The sequence below is a fragment of the Plectrocnemia conspersa genome, unplaced genomic scaffold (genome assembly GCF_051122295.1).
Source record: "Plectrocnemia conspersa isolate PC_06_02 unplaced genomic scaffold, ASM5112229v1 ptg000012l, whole genome shotgun sequence".
Taxonomy (NCBI): Eukaryota; Metazoa; Arthropoda; class Insecta; order Trichoptera; family Polycentropodidae; genus Plectrocnemia; species Plectrocnemia conspersa.
Window position 1 is genome coordinate 6,708,167 of NW_028277176.1, and position 21,558 is coordinate 6,729,724.

At 27.6% G+C, this 21,558-nt stretch overlaps 1 protein-coding gene across 1 annotated transcript in view; it reads right to left on the reverse strand.

Moving 5' to 3' along the window:
- Positions 1 to 435: 435 nt before the first annotated feature.
- LOC148228068 (uncharacterized) overlaps positions 436 to 21,558 on the reverse strand; it is a 48,212-nt gene continuing 27,089 nt past the window's right edge. The window contains exons 3-7 of the mRNA XM_088200216.1: positions 9,134 to 9,284; positions 6,281 to 6,417; positions 3,431 to 3,509; positions 1,713 to 1,881; positions 436 to 1,543 (exon numbers count right to left, since the gene is read on the reverse strand). Coding sequence (XP_088056342.1) covers positions 829 to 1,543; positions 1,713 to 1,881; positions 3,431 to 3,509; positions 6,281 to 6,417; positions 9,134 to 9,215 — 1,182 coding nt within the window. The 5' untranslated portion in view covers positions 9,216 to 9,284 and the 3' untranslated portion in view covers positions 436 to 828. The remainder of the gene's footprint in view (positions 1,544 to 1,712; positions 1,882 to 3,430; positions 3,510 to 6,280; positions 6,418 to 9,133; positions 9,285 to 21,558) is intronic.

A 21,558-nucleotide genomic window follows, 5' to 3' on the forward strand; every position in this document is an offset into this window, starting at 1 on the left:
TATAATGAGAATGATAATACTAAAATAAAAATAATAATTTCAAAATAAATTATAATCCTGAATGTTAGTTGAACGTTTCGTCAACAGATGGCAGTGAAATTAACTAAATATTTTACAAGTAAAAACTATGATATTCATAAAAAATATTAAATAATAAAAAAATATTACATTGGGAATGAATTAAAAATATGTTTACTATGCATTATAAAACTAAAGTACATTTATATAAAATTAATATGTACATATTCTGAAAAAAATAATAATGCTAATAAAAATGCACATACATATACTAAAATTGTCATATCTCGCAATTTTTGTAAATATTATCGACTGATCAAAAAATGTTAATATTTAATCAATAATCTATTGAAGAAATATTTAATTTTAATTAACTATGAAATAAAATCTACACATTACAGGAAATACTTACAAATATTTTTTTTTCATCTATATGATAATTTTAATCTTCGTAATGACTATTACCTTATAGGAATCATTTTGTAGTTGTATATTATTTTCAACATTTATTTTATAAATGTATGTTTATATTTACATATTAAATCATTTTTCACCGAGATGAACTAAGACTAGAGATAGTGGTACAAGGAAATTCAGAAGCCGAAAATGGATCACGTAGATATAACATAAGTTCATTGGCAATAGGCATTACTTTGATTTATGTAAAAATACAAATAGTAAATTACTTGCGGCATAATATTATCAACAACAATAAATAAATTATTACCATTATAATATGACAAAAATATTGGCACGATTGCATTGAAGTTTGATATAGATACATAGAGTGCGATCCTTGATTCCTCTCACTTATTCCAAGGAAAAGTCATGTACTTCTACTATTTCTCTAGGATGGAGCTCGCTAATCTGATTTTCCTTGACATATGTCATTCGCGTTACATTTTCAATAGCATTCTTGCCCTTTTTGCCTTTTTTCGCCTCCCTCTTGCTACCATCAAGGTTTCTATCTTTCGCCTTAGCTTCCCTATACTTCAACTCGCGTTCCTTCTCCTTCCTCTTTTGATTCATCTCCTCTTTTTTCCTTATTTTTTCCAAACGTCGTAAATGCTTCTCGACTTGGGCATTGGATAATCCAGTTTTGCCAGACGTGAGGGCTTTTACGTTGTGCAAATATGCCGCTTCCGGATTTATCTTGCTCCATTTGAAGCCTTTGAACGGCTTTTTGCGCAAATTGCTAATTTCGGTTGCATTCCTGGATCTATCGACTGAGTTCTTTCTAGGATTATGTTGGACATTTGGTCTTGGTCTTGGCCGGTAATTTCTGTTCCTAATATGCCCTGGATTCACCCTTGGATGCAAATTTGGAGATATTTCATTATTATGCTTATCATAATCAACGTTGTATATCTCTGGAATCCTCGGTGCCTTGATCTCATTCGGCTTATTACCATTGCCAGTTGGATTCCATCTATTCCTCAATTCATTGCGTTCCTTCCTTCTGACTTTGTTCAATTTAGTTTGGCAGATGTACTTCTTGCTCTCCATGCAAGTAAAAGCGTCCCATCTAAAAAATCATAACAATTACAGATTGGTAAAAAATTCTGAATTAGTACATCAGCGAGAGGTCGGAGCGATGTGCAAATTATGACATTGGCTAGTCTCAATATTTGCTAATGTAGTTTATTTATACAATTTAATTTACAGATATAAATAAAAGTAGAGTTATATCATACCTATATTGTAAATTAGGGACCATAGCAACACAATGCCACATGAGCGACTCAGGAGACCTATGACGCATACGTTTGAAGGATTGATATTGCATGTTTTTCATTTCTCCACCCCACTTCCAAGCCTTAGCCACCCAGTCGTAAACTCCACCGATCCAACGCTCGCTTTTTTCTGTAGATTGAAACATAAAATAAATGTTATATAGATAAAATTACACTGCACAACAATTTTGAATTTTTCCTTCACAAATATTTTTTAAGACATATATTAAAAAATTAAAAATACGGTACAAGTTACTAATTTTTTACGTTAAAATATGATTCAAATTAGGAAAATTATACACAACTAATTATTTTATTTTATTAAGCTTAACCCTTTGAGAAGTATTGCCGTACATATACGGCGGTCGATTTTTCACTGTTTTGGGGTACCCCAGATAGATATATATTTACATATAATATAATTGCTATATATATATGTATATGTAACTGAAGAAATAAAAAACATTATAATTATATATTATTTTTTCTATAAAAAATAATACCAATAAATTAAAGAGTACGAAATAAATTATCATAATAAAAAAAAATCTTTTTTTTCTGTATTAGTATGTTTTAATAAAATATTTTAACACTATTATTAAATTTCGTTAATTTATTTTACATATTTATTATATATTATTCGGTTTTTGTGGATTTTTTTTATATCAATTCAGAGGCTTGCAATATTTTTTTATAAAATATATTTTCTTATGTTTATTTATTTTGTATTTATTGGTATAATTTTCTATAGAAATTTACATTAATTTAAATTTAAAAAAATATTATATATTTAATTAAAATGTTTTTTATTTATTATTTATTCGGTTATATATGTAAATATATAACTATCTGGGATACCTCAAAACAGTGTAAAATCGACCGCCGTACATGTACGGCGATACTCTCCAAAGGGTCAATAATCCAGTAGTTTTTTCAAATTAAATTTAGCAACCTATATAAAAACAGCAAACCATTCTAATAATTCGATAGTATAATGATTTAAGAAGCAAAAGAAATCTGCAATGGTATTTAAATTGGATGGATTTCTGCTATTTTTTGATAGTGATAGTATTTTATTAACAAAGTGTTATCTAGATAGTCATTTTTCAGTAGTATATATTACCAATTGTGTTCTTTTTCCATTTTCTAAATTTATTTTTGTCTTAATCATTTTATAACAACTTAAAAGCTGACTTAAAATTATAGAACATAATAAAAAGTACCACTTTTTTATTGCTGAATTTTCAGAAATTACTCATATTCCCGACCTAATATTATGCACCTGTGGATTTTATAAACGTTAATAACAGGCATTTTTTATCCCGTTTAAATCAATGAACATAATGTTATATTTTAGTCTATTTAAATTATTTTATTATGATAAAAAAATGTTCGAGCATTCCGTTATCGTATTTGACAATTATGCCAACATTAATGCGTCTTTTCGGCAGCAGAAATAATTAAAATCAAACATTGTACTTATTTCAAATATGGAACATCAGTAAAACTTGTTTTAAGACACTTATCGATAAGCACATTAGTATTTGTGAATCTATTGATAATAAATACGATTTTTTCAAATCTGTTTTTGAATTTCAATTAGTAGTTTTTTTAACATTGTATTATTTTTACCGAATATATTTTAGATATACATATGTAAAGTGTTATCAGTTACGTACCAAATTCAGGTTTGTTTAGATACATCCTGAGATTTCTGTCCTCCCATCTTTCCGGAGCTGTCAAGTTGCTCTCGCGATCCTGAAAAATTACAAGTTCAAAATGTTATGCGATGGAATTTTTGCGGCATTTAACTCTTGAAACCAGTTTAGCATCTGAAGCGACTAGACAATGCTAAACTTCACCTTGGAGAGATATGTTGCGGTCCGTAACACTTGACTTATTTAGCTACTGACTTTGAGCGAGTCAAAAGAGAAAATAATAAAAGCACGTGCCGCAGTCATAACAGATCGGCATGTAGGATTTGTTCACAATTATATTTACTTATCTGTTAATTTGTCTCACTAAGACTTCTTAAATGGAGCACTATATAATCATTATTCTTGTTGTTAAAAATGTACTAATGTAACATAACAAATGTGAGCTCAATGACAAATAATCGATGTCTGGATATTGGATATTCTGATCTGTTTTTAATAATTGTGAATTATTTATAATATAAACTCCGGCAGCAAATTATTAAAATATTTTTCAAATGTTAAGATTAGATACTACTGCATAGTCTAGTCTTATAAAAAATAAATATTACAGCCATTATGATTTTTTGTTGTAATTCCCGTACTTTAAGAAATTTAAAGTACTACAATGACTAACTTTTTATGTATCAATGTGAAAGTCATTGAAATAACTTCTTCAATTTAAGAGACGATGCTAGTAGCAAGAAGTTAATGATTTATCGTTAATGCTATCATAACAAAGGGCTAAAAAGATTTTTTAGCTCCCTTGAATAGTGAAGCGACTGTGATTGGTTACGATTATATTCTTTAATCTGTTTTGTACCATACAATTGATCTATTTTTAGGTCTATTTCTTAATAATTTATTGCTATAAAAATACTTAAATTAAATTACTATTAATCGAGAAAAATAATTGACGATTAATTAGTATTTGACTATCATGAAAATATCTGTTATTTATTTTTAATTAAATATTTCCAGTTTTAATTAATCTACAATATCTTCCACGTTGTTTTTTTCTCTTCTATATATTTAGCGTTTATTCTCGAGAATTTTTCGAGTAAAATGGCGAATCGAGAATTTTCAGAGCTTTTTTTAAATATAAATTAAATTTGTTGGAATAATTTTTGACGTGCTATAACCGCTGCATAAGATAGAGTGGGTCTAAGCCAGATGTTTGAAAATATGCATGTTTTTTTGAAAGCTTTTCATATGACGTTGAAAAAAAGTTTTTTTTTTTCTTAAAAATTTTCTCAACGGCTTATATTTGATTTTTAATCTAAAAACAACATTAATAATAAGATAAGAAGAAGCTTCTCTGCGTGGAAATCTTAGATTTTGTTCAAAATATGAAAAATTTAAAGTACGAAAAGTTTTTAATGCCAATTTTCTCTATGATTTTGGTATAAATACTTGTCTTCGATTTTTCGTGTCCATTATAAAAAATATTTTTATATTAAAGTTTGTTCTTTTCAACAATCATCTAATAATATTTATAATAATAATCATATACATACTATATTTTTATATCTAAAAATTTCTCGAAAAATGAACAGCATCGTTAAATCAGAATGTCAATGTATGTTTAATACATACCTATATATCCAAAGAATTGGAGAAATCTCTTCGTGCATATTGTGGCTACCTATCCTTCGTATTATTTGCTTATATAGTCTAATTTTGAACTATATAAAGGATAGGGACCGTGAAGGGATACATTATGTTTACACATTGTTGTTTGAGTTCAGTTTGTGATTGTACGCAGTAGATAAAGTAAACATCTCACATTCTTAAAACATATTTTTTTGTACTACTATAAGATATTTTTTTATTGTTAAGGGTAGAATGGCAAAGCATAAAATACCAGACATTATATGCTGCTTATTTTTTTGATCAGGCATTCAGCCAGCTCAGCTACCATATAAACGTTACTAGTAAACAGACAAGATGTCAATTGTGGTTCAGAAAATTTCGATCGTTCAATAGAATTAAGAATTTAAAGGATGCCTCTTAATAAGGACAACCTGATTAGATCGCTGGTTCACAGTGCAGGAATATTTAAAAATGAAGCTAATGGGTATTTCGATAACGTTATCTTTAGATAAAAAAAACAGCTAATAATTTCAAGTAATCATTTTTTCGCAGCAAGTTGTATTTGGAGACGGAAAATGAATGGTTCACACCAACAACAACAAAAAAAAGTTTAATTTGAGACCAGCTATATTTTATCAAACGTGAATCGAAAAGTTGTAAGAGATTATTACGGAAATTTCATTATAGAATAATGTTGTTCTCTCTATAAAATGATTTATTTTTATCCATCAATTAGAAATATGGATTTAATTAGACGCATTTTGGTTATTTCTCACTCCAGAAAGTGAAATTTTATATATGGTCCAAATTGCTGAATGACTACCGAAAACGAGCTTTGAAGACGCCAATTTATTTTAGATTCGTCAATTTATTTTTGGCCTCGACCACACTGCAAGAAGATCACGATCAATGGGACAAACACCATCAATCAATCAGCTGGCACAAAGAGACATTCTTAAAAAAGTGAACGTTGGATTGACAAACATGTTAACTGCGGTACTGTTAAAAATATCAGACAGTAGGCAGAATTTGCATATCAAACTTTGCACAATGTATTCGCGTTAATTTATGCACGAAAAACAAGAAGTGATAAATATTTTCAAGGAAAAAATTGAACCACTCTTTTGACTAATTACTTAAATAAACGCGATATACAGAATGTAAATGTTGACAAAAGTTAAAAAAACACATTTTTCGTAGTAATGAGTAATAATGAAGATTTTTTAAAATTAGCATAATTACCTTGCAAGCAAATAGAGCGTCTTGCCATGTCTCAGATTTAGTCGAAAAGTAATAGCATCTATTACCTAATCTTATGAAGTCAGGGGGGCAAATGTAATACCATGAACGGCTAGTGCTCTCTGAAGATTCTGCTACACCTAAAAAAATTAAAAAACACATAGTACATCTGATTAAACGATGAAAGTAATATGCTTTTTGATCGGAGATTACATAGTGGTAAAAATAAAAATAAAACCTTATGATGTAACTGAAATTCCAGGAATTCGAGAGAAAAATCAAATAGTTTGCTTCTAGCACGAATTATCAATATAAAAAGGACGGTAAAGACCGCTAGACTTTCTCCAGTTTTCAAGTGTATATAAGCCAGAACACTGCTGTTCTTAGTCACTTCATCCAAAACTATTAATTTACTTACATTTTCTTATCGTCTCGGTCGATACTCAGCGAGGCTCTGCTTGGTACGAGTTTGGATGAACTCTCGTGAGTCTCAAATCAGAAGCAAAGTAGAAAAGCAGTCGAGTTTTGACTCATGGAAGTTTCAGATGGAAGTGTTGTGTTTGCACTTATATACGTTTTTCTTGAGGTAGAGGCAATTTGTGGTAGAAATAAACTACGCATATTAATTTTTTAATAAAAATTCACTTCCGTCTGATTTGTAGTCTAAGTATATGCTAGACACATTCAGTACTCTTTTGGCTAAATGCATTATTTTGTTATATGTTACGGTGAATGTCAAGTTATATTTTTACTGGCGTTTCAGTGAAATCATATACGAATACATTTTCACTAGAAAAAAAATATTTTTTCGGCTTTAACCCTTTGAGTAGTAAGTAAACACATTTGTTAATTTCTTAGTATACACCTGAGAGTGAGTTAATTTTAAGTAATTTTTCTTTATTTATCATTATTTATTTATCATTATTTATTTATCATTATTTATATTGCATTTATAATAAATTATAGAAAAAAATTGTTTCTCAAAGTTTAATTGCTTTGAATTATTTTACTACTTTTTTTTGTATTAGTGTGTATTAACACTTTTCTTATATTATATTTATTTTACAAATTTTATATATATTTTATGACTTTTGTGGACTTTTTATATTAATTAATATAACATATTTTTTGTTATGTTTATTAACTTACTTTTACAATTTATTAGTATTATTTTGTATATAAATCATTAACATTAAATCAAATTTTAAAAATATTTTATATTTATAATGTTTTTTATTTATAAAAAATTTAAACATATAACTATCTGGGGTACCTCAAAACAGTGAAAGATCGACCGCCGTACATGTACGGCTATACCGCTCAAAGGGTTAAAGGCGTAATAAATGAACGTTCCTCTACAATGTTTACAAAATTTAATTTGTCAATTGCGAAAAGTCTATTTTTTTGTTAAAATCCAAAAATAACGAAACCTTAACGATGTAAGTAAACACAAGATTTTAAACGTTTATTCGTCTAAACCTAATATAAACGAATTAACCTGACTATAGTTTGGGTTTGTTTGAATTTATTTTAAATATTGTAGTATTTTGAACGATATGACATCAATAATATTCTGTAAATCTCTGATCATGTGGAAATACGCAGAGCAAATCATCTAATTGTTAGCAAATACAGTTAAATCAATAATGAGCAGCGAAATTATAAATCAAATGTTTGCTGCATTTTATCAAAATTATATTTATATTATACTAGTGAAAATATAAATTGACTGGTAATACACATTCACCATAACATATATACCGACAGTCATTTGTTTAGATCCATTTTAAAATATCCCTAATCCATCTAAATCTTGATTGTCACGTGCGCTTTTATAACGTCGGCGTAACAAATAAACTTAAATATTCATTACATTTAAATCGATTGCTAATTTATATAAGTCAAACTAAAGGTTTTAGTTACGTTTTTTCCAAATATTTCTATATACATATAAAGACCAACTGCGAATCTATTTATTAATTAGGAAAATAAATTAGGGTAATCTAGAAATAACTTAACTCAAGGCGATATATTATACTTATAATTATGGTTACTAATCTAACCTAAATTATACATATACATTAAAAAATCAGGTTGAACATAAATACACTCTTTCAATTGATCAATCACCGGATCATTTATCTTTTGTGCTAGTTAATATATATATATATATATATATATATATATATATATATATATATATATATATATATATATATATATATATATATATATATATATATATATATATATATATATATATATATATATTCAGCTCTCAAAGTAAATATAATGAACATCTAATCCATCATAAGTGTTTAATCAATAATTCCGATCTAAACCATACAATATAAATTTTAATAAAAAGTCAGGGCTTAGATAAGATTTAAACAAATAATATTTCAATTGAATCTTGTTTGTAAATATGTATAGTCAAATCTCATGATAAATCCTATTCTATGGAAGTTTAACATAAGGGTTTAATTAATTTTGTAACATGAGGGTTTAAATATTCATTTTGATTTACAATATACGATACAAATTTTAATGAGATTTTAATCTATAATTTTTAATTCACTGATAAATAAGTCGTTGAAGTATGATATATTACTTTATAATCAGACGTCAGCATTATTCAGTTCTATAAAAATTTATAATGAAATTTAATATCATCGATACGTTCATCGTTTAAGAATGTGTGATAATTGATCATCAGGCGATTATGTTTAATGATACAGTCAGATATCCTTGTACGGTTATGATCAATATCACATTAATCAGTCAACATTCTATATCAATAGAATCTGTAATAAAGCCTATTCAACCGTAAAATTGACTATAATAATGCATAATTACCTTCTACTTTGACGAATATCGTAATTGCGAAGAGGATGAAGAATTGAAGCATTATCTTGTTCTCAAACATTTTCGTGCCCATTTTTCAGCTGCTATTTTTACTCTGGTCACACTACATTGTATTTTGAGTTAAGCCATAAAATTCAGCTATCTGTAACATTAAAAATATAAGTGAATTAATAACAAAGTCTTTGAAATTAAATAATATAGTGATATATATTATTTACAAATTTGTATTAACACAATTTAATGTCTAATCTGATCGAACGTATCAAACAAAATGAGGTAACACCCCCCTACCGAACAATACAAATTCACTACCCCCATGCATTGTGTAAAAATACAATATTTGCCCCCATTTTGTCGCCTTTGCATCTGTCAACACAATTTTACGATCGCTTAACGACGTAGCTATTTATACATGTTTTACAATTTAACGATCGACATGTTTATTTATAAATATATTTGATAATTTCTACATGTTCTAAAAGGGGGGTTTTCCTCTATAATTCCTGTAGAGTAAATAAAATCGTTTTCGTTTATGTAGTTTATTGAAAGCAAACGTGAAATGTGTTGATCTAAACTCGTTAAGTAAACAAATTAGCGGATAAATCGGTCGAATAATTTTATGTTGACATATAGCTGCAATTTAGAATGTTATGATTAGGTATGAAAATGGTGGACGATCCAGTGAATAATTCGACAGCTGTCTTAACCTTTAATAATCGGACATGTGATTTATTTAATAACGTATATTTTTTTTAACATATGTATCTGTCTAATACATAAATTTAAACAGTGATTCATTTTATTGAACTACATTTTATAATTAATTGTATCAATAAATTATTTAATAGTTCTATATTTAGAACATTTTAGAGTTACATAAAAATTATTAAATTATAATTTTTAATTTTGTATGTAACTCAATAAAAACTCGTATATGTAACATACTAAATGTTCTTCTAATGATTTTCAAGTTTACGTAATTTTATTTAATGTAGTTAGGGGCAAGCGACATATACAAAATAAAATCTAACAGTAGATTGGAACAGGCTCTTGTGATATAAATCTATTTAACAGATTGGCGAGATCACACAAAAATATAAATCACCAGGACTCTGGAAAATATAAACAAAAGATTTTAACAGACCCCTATGAAAGCAGATTACTTTTAAGCCATAAACATTAAGCGTACTGTTTGTCATGCTCAAACAATACAATTAATTGGCATTTATCAATTCGCCACACTCGCAATGTCTCATGTTAAAATGAAAGAACCGCTTGCCACTAAGAAGTGGTATCGTTTAAAGCAAACTTTTCTAATTTAAAAAGATACGAAACAAGCGGAGCGCGATCAACCGCTCCACTATATTTTTTCATTGCCTTATCTGCCTCTAAATAATAATAGTGTCGAGAGAACATTTAAAAATCACCTGCAGAATTATTAAAAAAATTGAGAGGTCACAATAAGGATCACTTGAACAACAAAAAAATATCATACATTACAAAATTGATAACCATGTAATGAAAGTATAGAACACACATTAAACAACGGTAGAGAAATGTCCGTACCACACAAGACCAGCGTCAACAATGTAAATTGTGCATGGACACCAATTGTGACATAATAGCACAATATTTCCAAAGACTGTAACTACCTATTATCACTGCTTCTCTTATCTCTCACTCACTCTCGTCACTTAACACGCGAGCGAGCGAAAGGGAAAGTATCTCACCGCACGCGTCTGGTGTATATACATATATTAATAGTGCTTTAAAACTATTCTCCAAACAAATTCATTAGGACCTTCTGTCTTATGAAAATTGTTTTGTTTTGTCTTATTATTTTTTATATCGTTGTTTTATTTTTGTTCCTACAATTTTTTATGGAACGTAATTTATATAAGTAAGATCATATAAATAATGACTTCAAAACAAGCAATATTTTCCCCATTCGATGCAAAAACATTTTTTATATTTATTTATTTCAAGAATATAAATCCACAGAACCAACTAACCTTAAAGTTAATATATGTTTTGCATAGAAACGGAATATTTTTATAAACATTCCGTTTATAAACCAATCGTGTTAGTGTTTAACTTCGCCTCTGTTTCATTCCTTAGTGAAATCGTAAATAAGCGACCGTCCAATAATTACAAATAATACGTACAACAATGCTTATTTGATAAAAATATTTTTCTAGACATGCGTATTTAAGTTTATGAAGAGTTTTTAGGTTGTGATTTTTGCTGATAATTAATTTAAAATCTGCAAGTATATTATGCAATATTCATAGGTGTTCCAAAATTCTAATTTTACTAATGTTTTGTTTAGCCAAACCTAGGGACCATTATTAAATCACCACAACAGTTATTTTTTATATAGATAAATTAAATATCCATTGTATTTTATTATGTAATTCATTCGATGATGGAGAGTGGAAATTAAAACAGTATATTTATAAGTATTTTAAATATAAAAATGTATTACGATATCACATAAACAGTTTTTAATTATGTATTAAAAAAGTAGATTTAACATTTAAAATAAATGATTAATTTAAAGAAACTCCTGATAATATTTTATAAATCAAATCCCACATTCAATTATAAGCGATCACATTAGAGCAGCATAAACTTGTTGGAGTAAAAGTGTGAAAACTTTATCCATACACTGTCAGTCTTATACACTTTATATAGCAAGTAAAGCCATTAGAAACATCGATTGTATTGACGTAGTATATACATTGCAGTTCAAGAAATCGATAAAAAACAAGAGTGATTCATTTTGTTTATCTTCACACGTGGGAGTGTCCGTAAATCAAGTTTAGTTTGTCAATTTTTTCAACACATTTAATGATAATTTTAGTCATACGTTTGATGTTTAAACACAATAAAGGAAATATTGAATATGAAATTAGTTATAAATATATGAATAATATAAATATAAATGTGAAAAATAATATATTACGTAGGCTACTTAGTTGAAAAATATGTAATTTAATCAAGCTTTCGTTCAGTTTTTCAATTTATAAATAAGATTAAGATGACGTCAATACTAGAATATCTGAAAAAATATAATAAATATTCAAAGTTAGATAGGAATAAAACAATACCTTTTTTTACGTTCAATAAATTATTATTCAAACACAGACTTTATTTGGCATTAGATGTCTTCTGAGAAGACAAAAAAGCATGTGGGAAAAAAGTAAGCGCCACATAAATAATTTATAACGAATGCTTGTTAGAGAACGTGAAAATAGTTTATTTTATTGATTGTTTATACATATGAATGATTTGCAAGAGAGACGCCTATTCACATTTAATTGACGTGATAAAATCTTGAACACCCACCGCGCTTTTTTTGTTATATTATTAAATAAATTAAATATTAAAAAAAAAATTGAATAAGCTCAATTTAATAACAATAAAAATGCAATATTGACAATAAAATATTCAACAAGTCACAGCATTTTTACATGGTTTTTTCGACCGTTTGTTTCGACCTACATTTACATACTTGTCAGCAAAATGCATAAATAATATAAAATAATAATATTACGTTGGTGAAAATATTACTTTCTATATTAACTGTCGTTTTAACATCCGCGGTGTTGAAATTGATTAATGGAGTACTTCATGTTAAAATTAACACTCTCACTTACTCATTTATCAGTATTAAAATATACACTGTAGGCGTTCAAGATATTTTTAAAAAAAATTATTAAGCTAATTAAATATTAAGATGTTTGCAGAAAGTTTAGTTCAATCAATAAGATTAGAGTAATTTATGCATCAAGTAATTTTAGATATTTTTAATCTAATACTTTTATGTGCGCAAATATTACCAAAAGGCATTTACATATTAACATTATTTATTTATTTATACAACTATACACCTTTTACAAATTTATATTTTAACTACAACTAAATTACAAAAAACAGCAATAAATAAATCCATTTAATTACTACAAATATCATGGCAATCGATTTATAAATCATTGCAAAGTTATTTGAAACTCGGCAAGTTAAACATTATTTAATAATATTATATTTGGCTAATAGTTAATGTACCATAAAATATATATTAAAATTTTTCAATTGAATAAATGTGTAAGTATAAAGTTGAATCATATATTATATATGGAATTATGTTTAAACTTCATATTAAATATGAATTGATTATAAATATATGTGCCTAAATACCTTTTATTTGTTATACATTCCAATTAAAATTATTTAATGAATACTAACATATAATTAAAGACTTGCTTCTAAAAATAGTAATGTCCGCATTTGATTGTTTAAATCCATAGTCTTAAAATCTAGACAACCCAACTGTTCATGTTTGCAGACTCGTGAGCCATTTAATAGCAATCAGATCAGTTGACTCTAAAGGTCGGTCGACGAGAAGATTATAGGCTCTCGATATACATTCAAGTGTAGTTCTCAATTCATGACTTGAATATTGAATGAACTAAACCGTTCACATAGTGAATTATTTAATATGTGGAATTCAATTTTAATGCGTAACCTCATATTTTTTTCACAATTTTTCTTCTCAACAAAAAATTACATCATAAATTTTGTAGTAAAATAATCTGTGACGTATCAAAAATAAGATTTGATTTCCTTTTTCTGTCGTGAGAATTTCACTTCAGATTTTAATTATCAGTTCGAGAGCTATCCATTTCATCATTATTCATAATTGAAAAAGAGATGGCAAATTTGGGTTACTATTAGCTCTCAAGCACACAATACAAATATACGTTCGATACGTACTCCTGTTTATATTTTAAACAAATTTAAAGAAATTAAAATCAATACTATATTTTTTATATTTATCAATCAATCGGAGTAATGATAAGTATATCCGTATCGTATGCTTTATAGCTAATATTAAGGGCGTAAACCAAAGCTTGACATCTTATTCTCAATTATGAATAATGATGAAATATATAGCTCTCATATTGACTGTATTAACGCAAATATAGTAAAGGAATGCATAATTTGTAATTATACTGTTTATACTATACGCGAGACAACCATTTGTTTAATGATTTTAGTTTAGATGAAGAAGCAATTTATTATTTGGGATTTTATTATATTTACAAACAGTGATTGTCAATCGTTGATCTCCGGCAACGTCACAAATGAGCGCGGACAAATATATATAAGAGAAAATACATTATAAAATAGAATGATATTATATATTATATGAATACTGAATACATAAAATAAGCAATTAATAAGAATAATATAATTATAACTATCACTATTTATTTTTAGACAAATAGATTTTATATCAATGAAATAAATTATCAAAAAAATACTATTTTTTTCTATTGTGTTTAATATAATTAAGTATTTTTTTTATGTTCATTGTTTGCCTATATTACAGTATTTATTTACAGTAGACCCCAAATAACATGGTAAATCGAGAACGTGCTATTTGGGTGCGTGTAGTTGGGGGACTAGAAAATATTTATACAATTTTTTGCAATAAAATAACACGTCTACAATTTACCGTGTTATTGGGGGTCTACTGTATAATAAATTTGATAATTTTAAACTGCATTAAAAAATATTTTTTTACTTAAATTTTTTATAAAAAATATTTATAGTAACATTGTAGAATTATTTAATTAATTTTTAAATTAAATACCACTTATAAATAGTACATTGTTAGCACAAGATATTTTGCATGCAAATAAGATTATTTTATTTATAAAAGTTGTATCAGTTATTTTTATCAAAAATATTTTTAATTGAGAAGACTGAAATATAAAATTAAATGCATTTTTACAGATAATTTTAGTTTAATATAATGCGTAGTAGTTTTTGAACTAATTTAAAGCAGAGCTTCGTACTAAAGATTATAATTACTTATTTTTAACTAAAGAAATAGTTTTCTTTATTAAAATAGCTAATATTGTAATTTATTTTAACTTGCATATTTAAGATATGCATTATATTAGTTTTTCATTTTTACGGCTAAGTGTGAAATTGCTTTTTTTTCACTTTTCTGAGCCTAAATTTGATTACATTTTCCCCCTATATTTTGATTTATTATGTCATTAAATAGAAAATGTCTCATTTTGAATCCAAAGTTTGGTTTATTATACAGGGTTTTTGCAAAAGTCTCTTTGTTTTTCTATGAATATAGAAAAAAAAATTCTCTACTTTAATGATTGACTATTTTATTGAATAAAGGATATTTTCCGCCATTTTAAAGTCAGTTTTTACCTGATCAACAAACATTAGAGAGCCCTTATGAATTTTCAAAATGTCTGTTGAGCAAAAAATCTATACATGCTATCAATAAATTAACCACCGTATTAGATTAACTACATAAATAAGATAACAAAAATAATAACAGTAGTTTTGTGGAAAAAATATTATTGTATAAACTCGATTCTAGAATACAAAACTTGCTATAAATTATTAATATATGTAGTATGATATGTATGTACTATATATACTATTTAATACTTTGTCAAAGAATATCAAATTAATAACAACATACTAAACAGGGCCGAGCTTTACCTTTCAAGTTAAACCTACCCTTTAGATGTGAGTATTTTATAATTAACTAAATAAGTTTTGGTTCAAATCAAATCATGCTCAATTAAAATACTAATAATCGTCTCTAAATCCAAATAAACCATATGTAAACACCTTTAATTAAATATTGCCAATAAAGGTAATAAGCAGATTTTTAATTATTCGAGCATGCTTCGAAGCCCGCGTAACGATTTCCACAATCGACTAACCATTCCGGTTTTTCGAAGAAACCATAAATGCAATTTTATCTTTAACGGTATACGAACCAGCTTCTGTGGTACTTTTATGATCCCATAACTTCTTCACAGCTATTGTGGTCAAATAAGAACGATTCCCACAATACACTGACATTTAACATTTGATAAATTATTAATTTTCACAGTAATTGTACCGGAATTGGCAACGGATCGTGCGATGTATACTTTTCGCAAATCGTAGTCACGAATCGAACTTTCCCATACCCATAGCGGAAATGCTATAAAATTAGACTTTTATAGGCTGTGTGATGTTTACCGCGTCATGTTGTTGAAATATACGTTGAATTGTTTAAAATCAACTTAGTTTATTGAGCCATTCATTAAATAAATAAAAAAAAATGTTTTTAAGCAATAGTAGTTCATTGTAAAGCTATCTGACTCATCAACACTTCAATATTTTTAATGTACAAAAGTACTTTGTGACGTTTAAGTTGTCAACTTAATTTTACTGTGATATGTTTAATACATTCAACGAGAACTTATTTTCTTTAAATGATTATAAACTAATGTAGCTTTCATGCTTCGGAGCTTCATTAAAGGCGGAGGTTCTATTTTAAAAATAGTGATAATATACAGTTTTCTACATCGTTTTGTATTGGCAATAAAACTCTTTTTCAATATTAAAATGTGATGTTTAAGTTGTCAACTTCATATGGTATCGTGCTTTAAATCATATATTCTTAAAAAAAATTCTTAAAATGGAAGGCGTGGTTAGAAATATTTTTACTAACAAAGGTGTAACAGTATATATTTGAAGAACTACTGATATAGTGCTATTCGCGTATCTTTTACCGTGCTATCAGGCTCTCATTACAATGCTCCAATTTTTTATTCAATACAATGATTGAAAGTGCTTTTTAATTTAGCTGATGAAAAAATGTTCATTCAATCCAGTTGACCTTATCGAACGAAAGCCGCTTTCCGTCCATTGATAAAACATCAGATCAAGCACACCTGTGTGTACAAGTAGCTATAGTACTATTATGTCGTTTCCAACGGTTTCCAGATTTGGTATTACCAGTATACCAGATAAACATCTCACGAACGGCACTGACAGATCATATATCTTGAATACCATACAAAACAGACAACTTATTCGTCCCTTTGCATTTATGGTTTAATTCCACTGGAGAGGCGATAATTTACGCACGGCACGTATGTTTACTTTGGGATCATTGTTCTACAACAAACAAACAAAAGTGGAGAGAATATTTCGTTATGGTTATTATAGTGTATCTATCAATGTTAACTATTGATTTGTTTGACGTGACGCTTCTGTAAATATTTAATTTGTTAAGAATGGATTGTATTCTATCGGCCGTTTTTGTATGTATATGCTAATATGTAATTTTGATAACATAGAAACGGTTTCAATTTAACATCTTTCTTTTATAAATATATTTCCGAACCTTCTTTATGTTATTGACACGCTTGATAATGTTTGAAAATGTAAATAGTGTGACGACAAATAACATACCATTATAGAATATTGCAGAATCATTTTCACATTTATATCAATCTGAAACTTTCAATCAACATAAATAACAATTAAGATTATTAGTGTTGGTACTTCTATACACTATTTGCGTGAAAATTATGAGATTTTTGATTTATATACCTACTAGTGAATAATATATAGAAATAATTTATATTAAAACTATCTATGTAATACATATTTCAACATACAAGGTGGGGCGTAAAGATCTCTCACTTATTAAATAGATATAAAACATTAAATAAGCTCTCTAGGATAAAAATATATATATTTTTAAAAAGTACATAAACAACCAATTTATTTGAATGGGTTTCAAAAATCATATATATTGATACAGACGTTCCTAGAATTTTTTCATGACCGGGTCATTTGAAACAGAATCATATTTTTTTCAAATCATCAAGAGACCAAGAATGATGTTTAAAAAGCATTTTTTTTTACGTATTTTAGAAGGAAAATGTCACTAGAGCTTCATTGATATGGAAATAAGTATCATCGATAATCATAAGAACAGCTGTAGTGGGAATATGTATAAACTTTTTTGCATTTAGGACTCTTTCTTAATTAATTTTTAAGGAAGCAGTTTTTTTTAATTTAATATTCTTAGTACTTTCTGGTTTAGTAACCCTTAGAGGTATGACTTCGCAGCGTTAAGACGCAGGTGGAAACTAGTGAGAATTGTGTTAGATTATATTACATATTGCGACAGACTAATATGGGCGAGATAGTTATTCTCCGAGCGGGGGTGGAGAAGCTAGCGGAGGGATTATGTCAGTGAAAGTGTAGTGTGGTGCTCGTATGGTGGAGCACCTCTCAGAATGTAAGCTTCCATAACCGTATGAATGAATGTTGTTCAATAATACGGTTGAACAACAGAGCTCTGATGTTCACTAGTCTAACATATAACATATACTAAAAAGGGCCGAGCTCTACCTCTTAAATTTAAACTATCCTTTATTTTTAACGGTTACTTTATATTATAAAAGAATAAAATTTTACATCCATAGAGAAAAAAAACATATTGTATATTGTGCATATTGGTGTCATCTACAAAGGCTTGTGTTGAATAGAAATTGTTGCAAAGCATGACAAATTGAAATCGCTTCTGACGCTGACTAATATTCCTAACCGATCTATAATACAATGTGTGAGTAAAAATTAAAATAATGACTTTCTAAAACTAATCACAGGTATATTTGTATTTATTATTTATTATAAAAAAACAAACATATTTTCCTTTGATACAATTTAATTAAACTTTAATTAAATACTACTTCGAAAATAATAAAAATAAAACAAGGTTTTATAAATGAAAAAAGTTTCATTCAATAAAATAAAATATGCTGAAAGATAAACTGTTTACACATTAAAGCCAAATAGTAATAAACATTTAATTTAATTATAGGGCATATGTTACGAATGTATCATCCTTGTTAATCAGGGTCAGCGGTTAACACATCAAACCATAAACACCGGAAAAAACATCTAAAGAACACATTCGCATCGTTCGGGACTAACTTTGAAGTGCCAGTTTACGACAAATCAACATTTGATCATAAAGATAAGATCTGAAACAGATTTAATATTTTTGAAAAAGTTATTTTTAGAATAATGATCATACACACGTATACAAGTGGTAAAAGGAAGCTTCTTGAAAAAATCATACTACTAAATTTATTGCAATAAATTATAATAATATTTTCGCTGGCAATTTTTTTCAATATAACGTAAACACTATGGTTTAAAATTTAAACCATAGTGTTTACGTTAAATTGAAAAAAAATGCATTTAAACTTTAAATTATTTAAATTGCGAATATTATATACATAAATGCTAACATATTATACAAAAAGGCAACGGATTTTCTCTTTGTGATTGTATCACTATACAAGCTTTGCTTTTGGAACAAACAATAATGATCTAAAACGTATGATTAATAGATAATCTACGATATAATGTAGTTCCAATTTGTTGGAAATTCAAATATCGATGCATCCATATTTAATTACATTTTCAATCTGTTCAATCACATATACATTTATATAATATTGTCTAGTTAAATTAGGCTGAAACTATAACAGTTGGGTGTCAAAAAACGCAGCACTTCTCTAAAGTATATCTAGATTCAGATAATGATATTGATATTACAATGTTTGACAATGAGTCAGGAATTAAATAGTTGTTGAAGCACAAAAAAAAATGTACGACGAAAAATTTGTAATTTTAAAAAATAAATAAAAGCTTATGAATATACAGGGGAGCAAACACCTATTTTACAAAAATTGTTCGCTTCCCTGTTGACGATAAAACTGACCTCAATTGGATCAGAAAGTTTTTCAATTGCTGGAAATATATGTACAAAATCGAGAAGCAGGTTATCAAATGTAAATTTGAACATGGACTGCAAATCGAGTCCCGGGAATGAAAAAAGTCCAGGAATTTAGAACCCTAACTTATACCATAAAGCACAAATATAAACACAACAATGTCCGAAACTGAATTTAAAATAAAATTTAATTGGTTTTAGATTTCAATGTTTTTTCAGGTTGTTGATTAGTGTCACAATAATTTACTTTACTTATCATCTTATTTGTTTGTTTGTGCTTCAACGTTTGTCAATGTAATAATTTCACACTAGACGAAACTCTCTTCATGTCGTTGTGCAATGTGAAAAGCACACACTGCATACGCACCATGGGATAAATCAAAGAGAGAACAAACACGGCTCAACCAATGTAAATAACTAGTTTATTTTCAATTGCAAACAAGATAATATGTTCCGCAAACTGACTTCTACTCGAGAAAGAGATCATCAGACAAGATGGAAGCTGATTTTGGTGAGAGAAACTATCTTAAGATAATCTTGTTGTGTCTACGTATAACAAGGTGATTGATCTTAGGACAGAATGCTTCGAATGTTTTCTCAATATGTATATTGTACTATAGAAAAAAAGAGCATATGATTAATCAAAAACGCCAAATTTATAATTGCACTACTTCTGAATTAGATAAGAAGTGGCTCTAAATTTAAAACAGATCCTATACATTTAAATCTATATTTCACTATATATATTATTAATAGATTTGGCTTAATAAGAAACCGCTAAATATAATTAATTAATTTTTGCATTAATCAAATAGTTAGATTCTCTTTTATATTACGTATTGCCATTAATAAGAGTAATAGTAATATTTGAATATAACTTTCAGAACACTTGTTCTTAGTTCCTTGCTTTTTATTCCTTTACATTTATCGTTTTCATTACTTGAAAACTAATTTATGTTACGTTCAGAAAAAAACCGAATCTTTATTATTAAATATTACTTAGGCATACGCAGAAAAACCTTTGTTAAACATTTCTTATCGCTAGTGTTACATTTACAATTTTTTATTAGTACATATAAAAAAAAATATTAGTACCTTTGTTATATTTTACGATAAAAATATTTGGTATAAAAAATCGAATATTTGTATTTTTGTTGCAAAAATAAGTTTCTATGTAATTTTATAAATAAGGCAAAAATAGAAACGGCTTATGGATAGTTTTCGGTACGCATGCTGGTTAAGTATTCAGGTTATCTTAGTTGTAAACACAGTTTTATGTATGGCAGTGAACAATTCACGTCGACCGTGTCACGGTTTATCATCCATTGTTTGGTATATGTACTGCTGTGTGTTTTTTTTGTGGATACGGGATTCCTTTCCAGCATCCGTTCGATTCCATATCGGAATCCTCGGGAGACCACGAAACGGGCGAGTTCGTGCATTCGTTGGGTTATTCGCAATTTACCTCCGATTCCCCCAAGGACACGATGTGCGTGTTTCACGGAAGAAATGTAAAGGAGCGTCTCCATACGTGTTTGCTTCGGCGTTTGATGAAACATTTATGAATGAAATATTATTCAGATCGTGGAAAGCTCGGAGAAAATATCGCGCTTTTGGGACGCGGTGAAAACGTTGAATATCTTTAAATATATATTATATATTATTCAGACGCATAAAGAAAGTGGTTTGATGAAATATATAATTTATAACATTGCTCCTTACTAATTTTTTAATACTCCTTCGAAAGCTGCAATGATTCTCGGGAGATAAAAAAATAGTT